The sequence below is a fragment of the Archocentrus centrarchus genome, chromosome 24, assembly GCF_007364275.1.
Source record: "Archocentrus centrarchus isolate MPI-CPG fArcCen1 chromosome 24, fArcCen1, whole genome shotgun sequence".
NCBI lineage: Eukaryota > Metazoa > Chordata > Actinopteri > Cichliformes > Cichlidae > Archocentrus > Archocentrus centrarchus.
Genome location: NC_044369.1, coordinates 4,466,052 through 4,480,777, shown reverse-complemented (window position 1 = coordinate 4,480,777; position 14,726 = coordinate 4,466,052). Strand labels below are relative to the sequence as shown.

The 14,726-nt window shown below is 37.5% G+C and overlaps 1 protein-coding gene across 4 annotated transcripts; it reads left to right on the top strand.

Moving 5' to 3' along the window:
- Window positions 1-5,251: 5,251 nt before the first annotated feature.
- Window positions 5,252-10,597, top strand: LOC115774934 (uncharacterized). 4 transcript variants are annotated; one of them, XM_030722412.1, is made up of 11 exons: window positions 5,252-5,397; window positions 5,615-5,662; window positions 6,418-6,460; window positions 6,679-6,734; window positions 7,349-7,540; window positions 7,993-8,195; window positions 8,290-8,320; window positions 8,756-8,785; window positions 8,871-8,900; window positions 9,251-9,286; window positions 10,460-10,597. In XM_030722412.1, exons 4-11 carry the CDS (start codon window positions 6,719-6,721, stop codon window positions 10,561-10,563), a joined length of 642 nt encoding a protein of 213 aa, XP_030578272.1. In that variant the 5' UTR covers window positions 5,252-5,397; window positions 5,615-5,662; window positions 6,418-6,460; window positions 6,679-6,718; the 3' UTR covers window positions 10,564-10,597. The 4 variants fall into 4 exon arrangements, with proteins under 4 accessions (XP_030578272.1, XP_030578271.1, XP_030578273.1 ...); XM_030722411.1 differs by lacking the exon at window positions 6,418-6,460; XM_030722413.1 differs by lacking the exons at window positions 5,615-5,662; window positions 6,418-6,460 and having other exon boundaries at window positions 6,715-6,734.
- Window positions 10,598-14,726: the final 4,129 nt, after the last annotated feature.

Genomic DNA, 14,726 nt, shown 5'->3' with positions numbered 1-14,726 from the left:
ATGGTGTGTAGGGCCCAGTTTGCCAGATCCATGTTGCTTCTTATTCTTATTCAGTCAGTGTGTAAGAGACGCTCTTACAGCAAACAGCAAGCAGGAGAGATGGGGCAGGGCAGGAGAGGTAGAATGCGACCATCACCGTCAGAGAGCAGGAAGAGATTTGTGTAATATTTGCATACTTTTCACATCTGAGATTTTTCAATAAAGAAGATTGAGAGTGTCTGTCAAGCACCAAAGGTTCTGATCTTGAAGTATTTGCTGTGACATCGACTCTTGTGAAGACTGACAACTTTCTTGAATGTTTTCCACTTGTGAACATTCTTTCTCACTGTACAATTATGGACTTCAAATGGTTTGGAAATGGTCTCATAACCTACTTCCAGATTCATGGGCAACAACAGTTGTTTCTCAAAGCTGATTCCTGATGTCTTTGCTCCCTGGCATTTTGTTCACACATTTAAATACTCCAGACCAGCAAACTGCTAGAACGACTGAATTTAGACTGGCAACCTGTCCAGGGTGTATTCTGCCTTTCGACCTATGGCAGTTGTGATAGGCTTCAGAATAAGAGTGTACTTAGTTTTTCACTTTCACCCAGTTCAATAATGAATTGGTGTAACATGTAGTGTTATTCATCTGAGGTTGTATGTACCCAAGTTTAAGATCTGCTAAGGACCATCGGATTCTGTTATGTCCTGTTACATAAAATCACTTTCCAAGAGGGACTGACTCCAACACTTGCCTTTATTTTGTTTAAATATATTTTCATTCATATAATTAACCTACACAACAGAAAAGTTGTTTGCATGTACACAAACAAAAATTGTTTATATATGTAATGATTTAAGGATTTATTTTTGAAAAATTACCACAATTTTTTTCTTCATCCTTAGTTTCATGGAAAACATTCTTGGTGGTGGGAGGAGCCAATGAAGCACACTATCCCATTGTTGAAAGGCTTAGAGGAATTGGCCAAACAGAGGTGACTTCACTAGAAGAATGTGACTACCTTCTGGTTTTCTGTCCTGTTGTTTCACGAGTTGGAACAGACATCTCCGAGGCCCTGGACAACGTACCTCGTAAGAAATGCTAAATCATACAAGCTGTTCTACTGCATGATGGTGGCTAAATAAATCCAGAAAGGTATTTTGAGAAGTACCACTGACTGAAGTGGAAATCTACCTGTACATACCTGGTCTTACAGAAAGGGCCATGTTCAGCAAAGAGCCACTTACAGCTTTTATAGCCTGCAGAATGAGCTGCTGATAGAGCAACTTAATTCATTAACTTTGATTCTGAACCATTTGGTCCCGTTGCCTCTGTGCTTTCAGGTGGTAAACCAATAATTCTGGTGGTGATGCATCACACCTTCAATCCTGATCATGTTGTAGCTGAAAGTCGGAGACAGGTGGAAAACGCAGACGTTTACCTGACTGTGGACTGTCTGTTTTATGACGGCAGACTGCTTGATAGCAAGTGCAATGATGCCATGTGGGATGAATTCTGGAAGTTTTTTGAAGTTACAATTACCCAGGTAAGATTTCAAATGCTGATTTATTACTGAAGTTGCACACAATAACTGAGGAGTGATGTTTTTTAATAACGTATTATTACTGTGTTCATTGATAATGACAAGTCCTTTCTTTTTTATTCTTCAGAGTATTTCGTGGAGGATAAAGAAATGTATGTATGACTGATTTTATATAATAAAATTAGTGACCATTTTCTAAATTGACAGCCTTTTAGAGCAAATATCCCTCTTTGATTGGTAGACAGGCACATTAGAATAAGATCTACAGTATGCTTTCAATGGCAATTTTCTGGTTTGGATTTCACCAGCCAATAATAATAATAATTTTGAGCTTGGCCACGTTTGTCTTTCCTTCTAAATAATAATATGTTTCTTACTGATCTGTTTGATCATAGATTGCTTTTAGTGGGTTCCAGAGTCAGCAACGTGGCATCTATCATTGTATCTGTCAGATTTTATATATAATTATATTTAGATGATGACGGTTGAATCTTTGAATCAAAGAATTTAATATTCTTAATAATGACTTTGGATTGTTTGAGTTTTGGCTGACTCATTGGTCTTTTTCCTCTTTTACCTTAGGTCTGAAGAGCCCCAGGACATGGTGTGTTATTGCGATTACTGCACTGGGAGCTACTGAAATTTACTTATTAATATCCATATGGAACAGACACAGTTGAACCATGAGGGCTGTCACTGTGGAGCAAAATCAGAAGGAACCTTTCGATTAGTTGTTGGTATTGTTACCTGAATAACAGAAGGCATAGTTATGAAGGCACAGATGGTATAGATGTTTTGGTGAAGAATTTATTGATCAGTCCTTTTTTATCTGGAGCACAAACAGAGATGTAATTTTGTAAACATGGTAGATCTGCAGATCATCTTTATTTACTGTTAGTGTGGAGGTTCATTTATTTACAGCACCAGTTTGGACATAACTTTTAATTCACTGTTTTGCCATTATTTAAAAACTGTCTGCAGTGTAGATTTATACTAAAGTAATAGCAGCTATATATAATATATATTTCCCCAGGTAATGATTAGAAAATTAGTCATCAGGACTGTGTAAAATCATTAAGTGTGGTAATGTTAATAAGGTAATGATGATACTAATCATCTTTCTTTATGATCCTTTTGTGACAATACTTCCCAAGTTTTTGTAACTTCAATAGGATCATGTTGGGCATCCAGAATTTTTCCCATGTAATGACTAAATTAATAATCTAATCTATTGTAAATAGACTGTAAATTGTCACTCTGGTATACTTCTTGTCATCGACCCAGTGTTTGTGTTTTTGGACTCTTACGTTCTGTTGATCAGTAATAATGTTCATTTTGATTCTTAGTCTGGTTACCGTCTAGTTTTTCACCCTTGTGTATTTCCTTTGTATTCATGTCCAGTTACAGGTGCTGTTTGTTTCATACTCTCAGTTTAATCTTTAGGTTTTATAGTTTTCCGCTTCCCTCGTGCTCCCTTAAACCTTATCTAACCTTCATCTCTGTGTCAGGTGTTCCCATTATTTCCTGTTTTATTTTGGTAGTCTTTTTTCCAAGTCTGCATTACTTTATTTAAATAGCAATACACCCATAAAAGTAGCGTGTATACTTCACCTGTCTACAATTGCACTGAAATCAATTAATAATTGATCCATCTTTTTTATTATTGTTGTTTTGAGGTCAAAAGCAAAACCTAATCTTGACATTAGTTGTAGCATGATTCACAGTCACAGTGGAGTTCTGACCTGAAAGTGTGGTTGCAGCTAAATGAAGAAGCCAGGCTGTTGAGAATGTATATAAATTCACTCCACATATGGAATATATGCCTGCATTTTTTTTTTTGAACAAAGAAATAAAACAATGTTGTGTATGGCTTCATTCATTAATGATGAGAAAAACTCCCTGAGCTCTATGTCTGCAATAATTACTTCATCAACACTCATATGGGCGGGACTGTGAAGAAGCAAAAGATAGTGGGAGAAAAGTGATCCAGGCAAGAGGCACTGAAAGGAGGAAGAGGAGGTTTTCAGGCAGGCAGGCAGAGAGGAAGAGACTGGAGTTAACAGGTGTGTTTACGCATGTTTGAGTGAACATTTTTATCCTTCTACAAAACCTCTGGCTCCATCTTCCATTTGATATATGATGCTTTAAATCTTTTCATGATGTTGAGTTGTAATGGTTACTTTATTTAAATGTTAATATTTTTGTATGATATGTCTAATAACTGTAGAAAGGGGAAAATAGGCTGACCATCAAATTAACCAGGGCCCAGCAAACATTTGCTTCCAAGGGTCGGTAACTTGATGATGCAGGCACGGTAGCAGAAAATAGATATTTTGGTTTCAGGTCATATTTGATGACATGGCTTAAAGGCTTTGGTTTATTTGATACTCTATAGATTTTGAATATTCTAACATATCTATGAAAGTGCGAGTCTACGTATAACACAATTCTTTCATACAGTGTAGTGAGTATTTTAGTGTTTTGTGCATTATATCATTTCTTGATAAAATAGCATGTTAGAATAACATCTATATCTTAAAAGATAATCTATTAGCCTAATTATTTTTAATGTTGACTGTCCTGATGGGTTTCTTCTAAATAACAAGGTGACTGTGATGACTGTGTCAGTTATTGAAAACTAACTTCTCTAGTCAGGAATTCACTTAAATAACTGGAATTTGGCATCTTAATCAAAAATAATGTGCTTCACTATTTCTTTGTTTTTTTGTAAAGAGTAAATTTGAAAATTCATGGATAACAACAATAATTTTATATATACATATATATATATTACTGTCTGTTCTTCCAGTATAGTACAGTCCTGCCACAGTCAATGACCACTAGTTTAAAAAAAAAACTCTTGTTACTGTGGCAATAAGTTCTGATCTGATCGCAGTCCTCTTTACTCTGGGTATTTAGCCTTCTCCAGTGATCTAAAGGTGACGTACAAAAATCAGTTACTGGTTATAATTCTCATCTACAGCAAGGAGGATAAAGAAAATTTGTAGCAGGGCAGCGTGGGGGAAAAACATCACTTAGAAATAAGTTACATAGTTATTTGTGAGTTACAGATTTTTCTTGGTGTACAGACTGATCAGCTGACCTGTGCTGCCACTCTGATATGTGGTGCATAGAAAACACGTTTAGCTACCTCCAGCTGCCTCAGGAAAATCACCAATATACATATTATTTCTGCCAGTAATTGCCTTGCTTTGCACTGTTTTATATTCTAGCAGCCAAAGCAGAATACACTCACATTGCTCTCACTGTGAAATTCTCTCACAGGATCCGGTAATCATTCATTCATTTTTAAACTTATAATTAAGTTTTTATGTGGCGATAATTTCAGTTTTGTTAAATTATATTTTTAAAGTTGTATGTTCAGAAACGTTAATCAGCAATAACTAAAGGCTGTATACGTCACTTTCTACCTGGCTCAACCTCAACAACTTCTGACTGGGGACCGCTGCTGCCGTCATCTTCCACGTCTTCTCCGGCTCTTTTCTCAGTCTTCTCATGTACCTTTTTATGATTTATGAATATGATCCCATGATAATTACAGAAGCCCTGGGCCAGTGAACAAGCAGAGCAGGGAGTAAACAAATGAGCTTCTATTAGAGCTGCTCCCCCTTGTGGAAAAATCAAGGCGTTACCACTTGTGGCTGCGCTGTCTACGTCACTGACGTGGTGTTGTGACAGTCACGGACCCGCGAGGATCGTGCGAGGGTCCAGTCACGGGAACGCTGGACATTTTGAGTACCTGTAAATAGGTAGAAAGCTGCCTGTGAGACTTCAGGTGTATAATGAACACACCTTTCAGAGGAAATAATTGCTTTCAGAGCTCTGTGTCTGTGCCACCATCACGCTGAGTAAGTGTCAGCTTTTTCTAACCTTGGTGCGCTCACTGTTTCAGATGCTGCAACGTAGGAAAAAATGTGTTTAGTCGTTTTTTGTTCAACAGTTTTTTTTTTATGGCCATCTTTGTACAGTGTTAGAGCTGCTGTCTGTAATGAACAGACATGTTAACGCTCTGTAGTTTCAGTGAAGATTAAAAAGAGTCAGAAAAAGTTTCACTTTCTGTTACAGCTGAGCAGGCTGCAAGTGAAAGCAGTGCAACGGAGTCAGTGATTCACGGTTAGTTTCACAAAACCTCTGAAGCTTCTAACAAGGAAACAGCAAACTTTGTTTCTCAGAAGCTGACAGGCTGCACTTTCATTCATTAAGAGGCTCACATGCAAAAAACCAAAAACACCGATTTACCTGCTCCAGGTAATGTTGCTCTCAGATTTTCATTCACATAATTAACACAACACAAAATAATATGGCTGAGGTGAGACAACTTAAAAACTGGAACTAACAAATCGTGACATTAGTCTCTTTATTCTAATATGAATTTTTATTTGAGTTTTAAAAGATACCAAATAATTCCCTGCTATATTTGTTTTGAGCTTTGGTTGGAACCATGGCGCAGATTGCTGTATTGATTGTTGTTCTGTCACAGTAATGTGAGCTGTGTGTCAGGGTTGAAACGTACAAAACAAATCAACAAACAAGCAGACAGAATAGAACCAAAAGCAATCACTTAACAGTACAACACTCTTTTTAACTAGACAAAATCTGTGTGCTTTATCATGCATGCAGAATCATTAACAAAGTTGTGTTGTTGTTATTGTACAGACAAATAGTTAAAAACAGGATGTGAGTGCAACTGGAGTCATGAGCATTTTACCAAAGGATCAAAGTTGGATTATAAAATGAAGGGCAACAAACACAACTTCACAAACCACTTCTCCATGAACTGATTAATAACTGACTGGAAAAATTTATAGACAAATATAAATTAATTAAATCAAAGTGCTTCACTGACAGGGAATTTGTTCCCTTTTCAGTGTTGACAGCATATACCAGACTGAGAAATTATCAGGATATTTTGTAAGTGAATTTCTCAAATTTTCTAATTATTCATGCGAGGCTGCAAACTGCTCAGTCTGTACCATGTTTTTGGAATAATACAGATCAACTCAAAGGTAGTTTTTTTAAAACTTAGACTTCAAGGCCAATCTTGGCCCAGCTGCTCATCTTGTGCTGAACAGTTGTTACTAAAAGATAATTTGTGAGGCGTATTCACCTGCTGTCTGTGTTTGTTTCAGCTAAAGGCTCCTTTCTCTTTCTTTATCCTTCCTCAGAGACATGGAGGAGAAACATGGTGAGAAAATAAGTTTGCTTTTCCCTTTTTTTAACCTTTAAAGTTATTAAATATCTAACTAGTAAGACATTAAGCTTTAGTTAATAATTACAGTTATTTAAATATGCTAACACCAGTTTGTATATTAACACTGATAGCTGTAATTATTTTTTTCCCCCCATTTTAATACTAATATGAGGCTCAGTGAACAACAGCAGGCAGTTGATTAGAGGAGGAACTTGTTGAGCTGCAGCGAAGCACAGAATTGGTAGAAACCTAAAGAAGGTTAAAGGGGACGTGACTATTGTGTAAATTCACCAAGTGGGCAGAGGTAAAAATAAATGCTAATGCTGGCGAAAAATTACCCCCAACTTTAATGTTTACATCTTCAAATTTCTGTCAGTGCTGCAACAGGTGCTAAAATACTGCTAACAGTCATGCTTCACCAACCAAACCAGAGATCATTTTGGTTGTATTATTTGATTGAAAAGGTCTCATGATTTAACAATAAATCATCTTTCACTTTTTGTGACAGGAACGACTGGAATTCAGTGTGTTGCTTGTTCAGAATTTAGAGCAGCATAGAAACTGCCTAATTTAAACAATGTTTATGTTTTATATTTCTTTCATTTTAGTCTCATGGAAAAGATTCTGTGTGTGGGAGGCAGGGAAAACAAACGGGGCTCATATTCCCGTCGTTCAAATGCTTCAAAGAACTGGACAAACAGAGGTGACCTCTCCAAAGGAATCTGACTACCTTCTGGTTTTCTGTCCCGTTGTTTCACGGGTTGGAACGGACATCAGTGAAGCCCTGGACAACATAACTCGTAAGAAATGTTAAATATCTAAAAGTTAAATATGTATTTCCACTGCTATTAAAATTATAATGAAAGGATTCCAGCTTAAAAAAATAAGGTTGGGGAGGTATGTTGAGAAATAAATCAACAAAAGAAATGCAGCGATGCATCAGGGCCTATTAACATCTCGTTAGTGGTCATGATTAACTTTAAATGTCCGCTTTGTTGTAGACGGTTTGTTTCACGAGAGCATTATTATTTTATTTAGCAGATTACTTGCTCCTCCTGTTCACTTTTGACCCACTAATTTGTGCTATTTTTAATAGATTGTGTTGTCATCACTGAAAAGAACCGGCTGGAATTATCAGCACATATTTGTAGTTATGTACTCAAGCTAATAATAATAATAATATAGAAGAAATATAAGTTTACTGCAGGCAACGTTTCTGACTCATTTGATCCTGTTGTCTCTGTGCTTCCAGCTGGTAAATCAGTAATCCTGGTGGTGATGCATCACACCTTCAATCCTGATCATGTTGTCGCTGAAAGCCGGAGACAAGTGAAAAACCCAACGGTCTGCCTCACTGTGGACTGCCTGTTTCACGAGGGCCATCTCCTCAATTGCAACCTGAATGATATCATGAGGGCTGACATCCAGAGATTTTTTGGAGGTCCCAGTTCCCAGGTAATGCCTAGATTTGGATAACGGGGAATCAATCAATCAACAATGCATTGTTACTATGGTGCATGTTGATGATTTGTTAATTTCTTTCTTTCAGACCTCCTTGTGGCAATCCTTCCCAAGTTTCTGTAAGTATGGAATAATGCTTTCATCTGTCTGATTTAGTGAGAAAAAAGTTTTTAGGAGCAAATATCCCTCTGAGATAAGCAAGGATGCTGGAACAAGCTATACATTACTGTGCAAAAGTCTTGAGCCACCACTCAATTTTGTGCTGTTTTTCTTTATTTTAGGTTTAAGCAGCTTTGTCTGGAATATATTCGGACTTTGTAAATATGACTAAGTTTTAGCTTATTTTTTAGCTCTCTGTATGTTTTTGATAAGATAGCAGAAACAAACTTACATACTCCAGCAGATTAAACCAAAAAACAAAGGAAAAAAAAAATAAAACTATGATCAAAGTCTATTTAATGTATACTACACTGATGTCATCATTATCAGTTGTGTTTAAGTAGCAAAAGATGCCAGATGATTCACTGCTTTGTCTCTTCTTATTTTTGTTTTAGGGAGCTTTGTCTGGAATATATTTGGACTTTGTAAGTTTGATTGTGTTACTTTTAGCTTTGTTAGTTGTATCCTAAAACAAAATGTGTTTATAATTTAATTATTTCTATGTTTTAGATTGCTCGGGTGTCTGGTACATACTCATGTGTAAGTTGGACCACTAATCAATTTTATTTCCTAATATGTTGTAAAGGTGCATTTCTAAGAGCAATTATTCCCCCTGCATGTTCTTGATAAGATAACATGTCAGAATAAGATCAAAGTTTTAACGCACTACTTCCTGGTTTGAATTTGACCAAAAGCAAAAGAGGAAGAAGCTGTGGATACTTTTATATCACCCTCTAAATAATAAGGGCATTTAATAATGCTTTACTGCTTATATTTATTTTGATCATGAATTGATAAAGAAAAAAAGGCATATTGTTATAATTTTTCTATCAGTTGTGTTTGAGTAGTAAAAGATACCTGATGAGTTATTGTTCCACTTTTTCTTTTAGGTTTAAGTAGCTTTGCCTGCAAAATATTCAGACCTTGTAAGTATGACTGTATTAGTTTTGTCTTATTGGATGCATCCTAAAACATGTAATTAAATAGTTTGTGACAATTATTCAACCTGTTACTCGTTCACTACGTAACCAGAATGTGGTGATGAATGACCTCAAATGCCACTCTAGTCAGAACATGACTTACAGCTTCCTTGTGTCAGTCTTCATATTATTTGCAAAAGGCTATATAAGCTCTCCCAGACTGATGGGCAGCAATAGCTTCTTCACTAAGATCACTGCTAATGACACGCCGACTGGCATTTTGCTAACACACATCTCAATCTGTGTCAGCACACACCTACTTATGACTGTGATCAATTAATGGAGAGTGCTTGATTATCAGCATCTGGCTTGTATTTACCTAATGTTGAAACCCAGTAAGGACGAGATGATTTTTTAAATTATGCTTTGAAGCTTGAAAGCTTAGACCTGAAAGAAGGTGCACTCTCTTTTTATCATGACAGCAGAGAAAAACAGAAAAGACACACCCTGTTATGACGGGAAAATCCCAGCATTAGTTTAAAAAAACATAAGTATATTTTTTTCTTCATCATTATCTTCAGTAGCTACTGTGGTTAGCCAATGCTAAAAGCAAGCCAACAGCTAGCTTGCTGTAATAATTTACAGGATTTATTTCATTCACAATATTTATGAAGATAATCTCCAAACATTTAGAGTCAGTGTAATTCTCCCACAGGCTGAAGAACTCACTCACTCACTCACTCACTCACACACACACACACTCACACACACACACACACACACACACACACACACACACACACACACACACACACAGTTGGGGTTGAAACTTCAAGTTACAGAGTTGCATGTATTTACACACGTGACAAAACTTCACTAATTACTCTTAATCATGGTGCAGTCATATTCATCGTCATAGTCTGACAGTTTAATTTCATTTGTTACATTCTTGTTATTTAGCAAACAAGCAGTGGGCTGAATAATGTCAAAAAATATTTAACTTGTCAGGGCAGTAAGAATATTTCATTATTAAACTCTCAATCTTTTGAATCACCAACCAACTCTGTATACAGTGCTGGTCAAGACTTTGAATCAAGGAGTGCTGACATTGGTCTGATTATTCCATTATGAATTTTGGACTGTTTGAGTTGTAACTTACTTTTTTTGTCTTTATTTTAGGTTGGAATCTGGTACAGACTGCTGGATTGATTGTTCTTTCTCTGATGGCAGCTGTGACGTCATTCAGTGCTAAAATGTACAAAAGAATTAAAAGGACAAAATGAAACTGCAGGACAAATCCAAATGCAATCACTGAACAATTTCATCTCAGCATGTTTTCTTGAGTGAACAAAATATATGAGCTCTATCATGCTCATGTAATCATGAAAGTGTTATTTTTGTGTTGTGGTTATGGAAGCTGATATGGATGTTTTTGGGCTCAGACTTTGGATCAGTGCTTCGTAGCATACTGGAAACATACTAAAGATGAAATGTTGATTTACACAAGTCCAACTTTCAGGTCACTCAAAACACCAAACTGCCCTGCTGAAAGGTGAGCTTTAAAAAACGCCCAAAGAACCCATTTCTTCTATTATTAACTTTTAAAGTCATGGATTTATTCAGAGGATATTTTGATTGGTGTCATTTTTTTCTGTTGATACTGGATGCAAAAAAATTCTTCCTGAAGTGAATATGTTTTAAGAAAAAGCAGACAATGCTAATCAGGTTACATCTGTACAAAGTTAAACAACTAGATACATTTCAAGCTTATAACTTTTTGTGTTTGTCAGCTTTTTTATTTATTTATTAATTTTTTTGCTGAAGCTTTTCATTATTTCTGAATTAATGTTTACACAGAATGAGAATATACAGCCAGGAAAACAAACCAGAATCTGTAATGAATGTATATCAAAAAAATCCTACCAATGGCTGGAGTCTGTGCTGAAAAACAGCACACATGCACCAATCATGGCAGCACAGGAACAAGCTCGATAGAGGCTGGGGGCTACCACACAAGGCGAGACCCCAGGTCCAGGCTGTGCAGAGATGCCCCTGAGACAATCCAGCACATAACAGCAGGGTGCAAGATGCTAGCAGGCAGGGCTGGACGTGAGAGACTGAACAGGAGTTTTAATGTTGATTTTTCTACAAAGTCCAAAACATAAAACTTTGGATCCCAAAAGGGAAACTCAAAAGGAGAACACACGCGCACAGAGCTTGCAGGAAACATAGACAACAAGGAAGACAAGGAAATGAGAGTATAAATACACACAGGGTAATCAGGGAGAGTGAGAACAGCTGAACCAAATGAGACTAAAGGCACAAGGGAAGCAAAACTGAACACAACGCACACAGGAGGTTACTGCTAAAGTAAAACAGGAAGTGATCAAACATGATACAAATGCAGACTTGACACAACACAGGGAAGCACATGCACAGGGCGATACAAGCACACAGAGACTGAGACATCTGAACAGGGAACAGAGACAGACAATAACTAAACAGGGAAGGGCAGGAAAACTGAACTCCAGAACATAAAAATCATTTCAGCTAAGGACAGCATAACAAATTCAAAATGGTCCAGACTGACAATAACTAAATAGAGGAATATAACGGTTAAGAATCTTAACACCAAAACTTGAAAGTCAAAAAACACAAAGATTACCGCGGGTGTTTCTGTAGCAGCGGTGGCCATTACGGTCATTGTGACAGCGTGGAAATGTAAACAAAAGAGAAACCCTTGGGTGTGTCATTATGTACCAGAACATTTTTTTTAAGTAGGTAAAAACAACTTTTGAAGAACAACACATGGCATAAAAAAAACTGTCACTATTTATTTGATAGAAACTAAAATGCAGAAGCAGTGTGTGAAAAACTAAGTACACCTCATGGTTCAACAGCATGCAGAACCACCTTTAGAGCAATAACTTTTAAGGAATCCTTTTATTAAATGACTTTATCACTTTCTCTCATCGTTGGATTAATTTCAGCCCTCTTTATAATGTTGCTTCAGTCAATTGAGGGTTGTAGGCATTTGTTTGAGCACAGCTCTCTTTAGGGTCCGGCCGCAGTATTTCTGTCAGGTTGAGGCATGGCTGTGGACCGTGTCACTGCAACACCTTGATTGTTTTGAAGAGTTCACGGTCCTCTCAGTGCAGGGTGCCCAGGGCCTGTGGCTGCAAAACAAGCCCCAACCATCACTCCTTCACCAGCGTGGTTGGTAGTTGGTATGAGGTGTTTGTGCTGATAGGCTGTGTTTGGTTTTTACCAAAAGTGGTGCTGTGCATTATGGTCAAACATCTCCACTCTGGTCTCATCTGTGTAAAGGACATTGTTCCAGAACTCTTATAGTTTGTTCAGATGCAAATTTACAAACCGAAGCTGTGCTGCTGTGTTCTTCATAGGGAGAAGAGACTTTCTGCTGACAACCCTTTCAAACAGGCCATACTTATTCAGTCTGTTTCAATTGTTCTTTCATGAACTTTAACGTTTATCTGCTAACTGAGGCCTGTAGAGTCTGAGATATGAGCTCTCAGGGTTTTTTTTTGCAGTTTTTCTGAGCGTTGCACGGTGTGACCTTGGGGTGAATTTGCTGGGACATCCACTCCTGGGAAGATTGGAAATTGTCTTGAATGTTTTCCATTTGTGAATAATCTTTCTCACAGTAGAATGATGGAGTGCTTGGAAATGGCCTGATAACCCTTCCCAGACTGAGGGGCAGCAATAGTTGCTTCTCTGAGATTATTCCTGATGTCCTTCCTCCTAGGCACTGTGTTAACGCACACGTGAATGCTTCAGACCAACAATACCAAAACCTTTTATAGAGGTGATCACACCTGCTGATGATCACTTAATCAAGTGCAATGCATCAAGTATTGATGTTCATCTGAGATTGAATTGACCTAATTTTAAGACCTGCTAGATGATTTTTTATTATGTCCTGATATGTAAAACCTTAAAATTGAAAGTGGGCGTACTTTCTTGTTACCATAACTGTAAGTGTCATTTTATGCAAATGTTCATATATACTACAAATTAAAACTTTAAACTTCTGCTTCTTCATATTCTTCTTCGTTTTTAAGTGTGTCCCCTTTTTAAGAAGATGCCTTTGTGGAACATACTTAAAGAAATACACGTGCTACTTTTTCAATGAAACAATTTAATCCAAAGATCACAACCAAAGGTAAGGTTATAGTAAGTTATGTATTTTATTGTGCATATTATGTGTTGGTGTAAATCAGTTTATAAGTACTAATAAACTTTCTTATCATTATTCTTAATATTATTTAATTGTAGCTTCTGAACAGCCACACAATCCAACAACTGTGACCACTGAAGCAGCGATTTGGCCCATGTGCTACAATTCATCATGGAAATGCAAGTAAAAGACACACAAATCTTGTAACTTTGTCGACCAAGTGCTACTATTAATTTATCCAGGATTCTTGATGTGGGATGTGTGTCTTTAAGCAGAGCCAGAGTCCTGTGACAACATGTAACATGTGGCGTGTTACACTGCCAGCAACTCAGCTGTTCTGATCTTTGCTTTCTTTCTCTCTGCTTCATGACAGCTCTGCACTGAGAGGGGAGGCCTGGAAGGGAGGGATTAGTTAACATGGCGGGTGGGGGGTGTTCAGGTCACGCCTCTGGCCTAAAAAGGCGAAGCAGAATACCAGTGGACGTGAGCCGCTCTAAGAATAACTCAGGCCTCAGGCTCAGAAATCAGAAACAAAGTATGAATTTAACTGTACCTAATTCGATTCACACTTTTAAAGTCTGTAACTGAACATTTTTGAAACTAGAAATAACAGATTTGAAGTTTCTGAGACAATCACATATTATTTTGACAGATGTGAAATCACTGTCCATACTGTGACCACGTGACTCCAGCAGCACCATAGGCCGGTGGGATAAAGTTACCTTGAAGCTCTCGCTCCCAATCTTTCTTCCCTCTTTCCCTTCCATCGTCCGTGAGTCCCCGTGGTCGGTCTAATTCTGTCTGAGCCAGTGGACGTGTAGGTGGGGGGGCAAGCCACTCTATCTACAATCCCAGCCCTAACCAGGCAAAGGGCAAAGACACGGACCAACTCAACTTGGTCTCTGTCTGTCTCCCCAGCCTCATCCACTGAGACAGAAGTCAGCTCTCAGGACTTTCTTCCAAATCAGGACCCATCAAAAGTTTCTGACTCTGGGAAAAAGAAAAAAAAAAAGTGCAAATTTAAGTCCTGAGAATGGACGAAGGAGTGTAGGGTTCCTGGTGGTGGCCAAAGGATTCACCTTTTTCATATATCCATATATAACCAACCGTTTGGATGACGCTACTGGTTTGGAATTAAACACTGGGATTAAATCGTGCAGAAGAACTGAGGATTTACCACAAATATTTGTTTTCATGGCAGCATAATCTGCATAAAGGATTAAGTGTTGTAACATTTATTTTGAAACC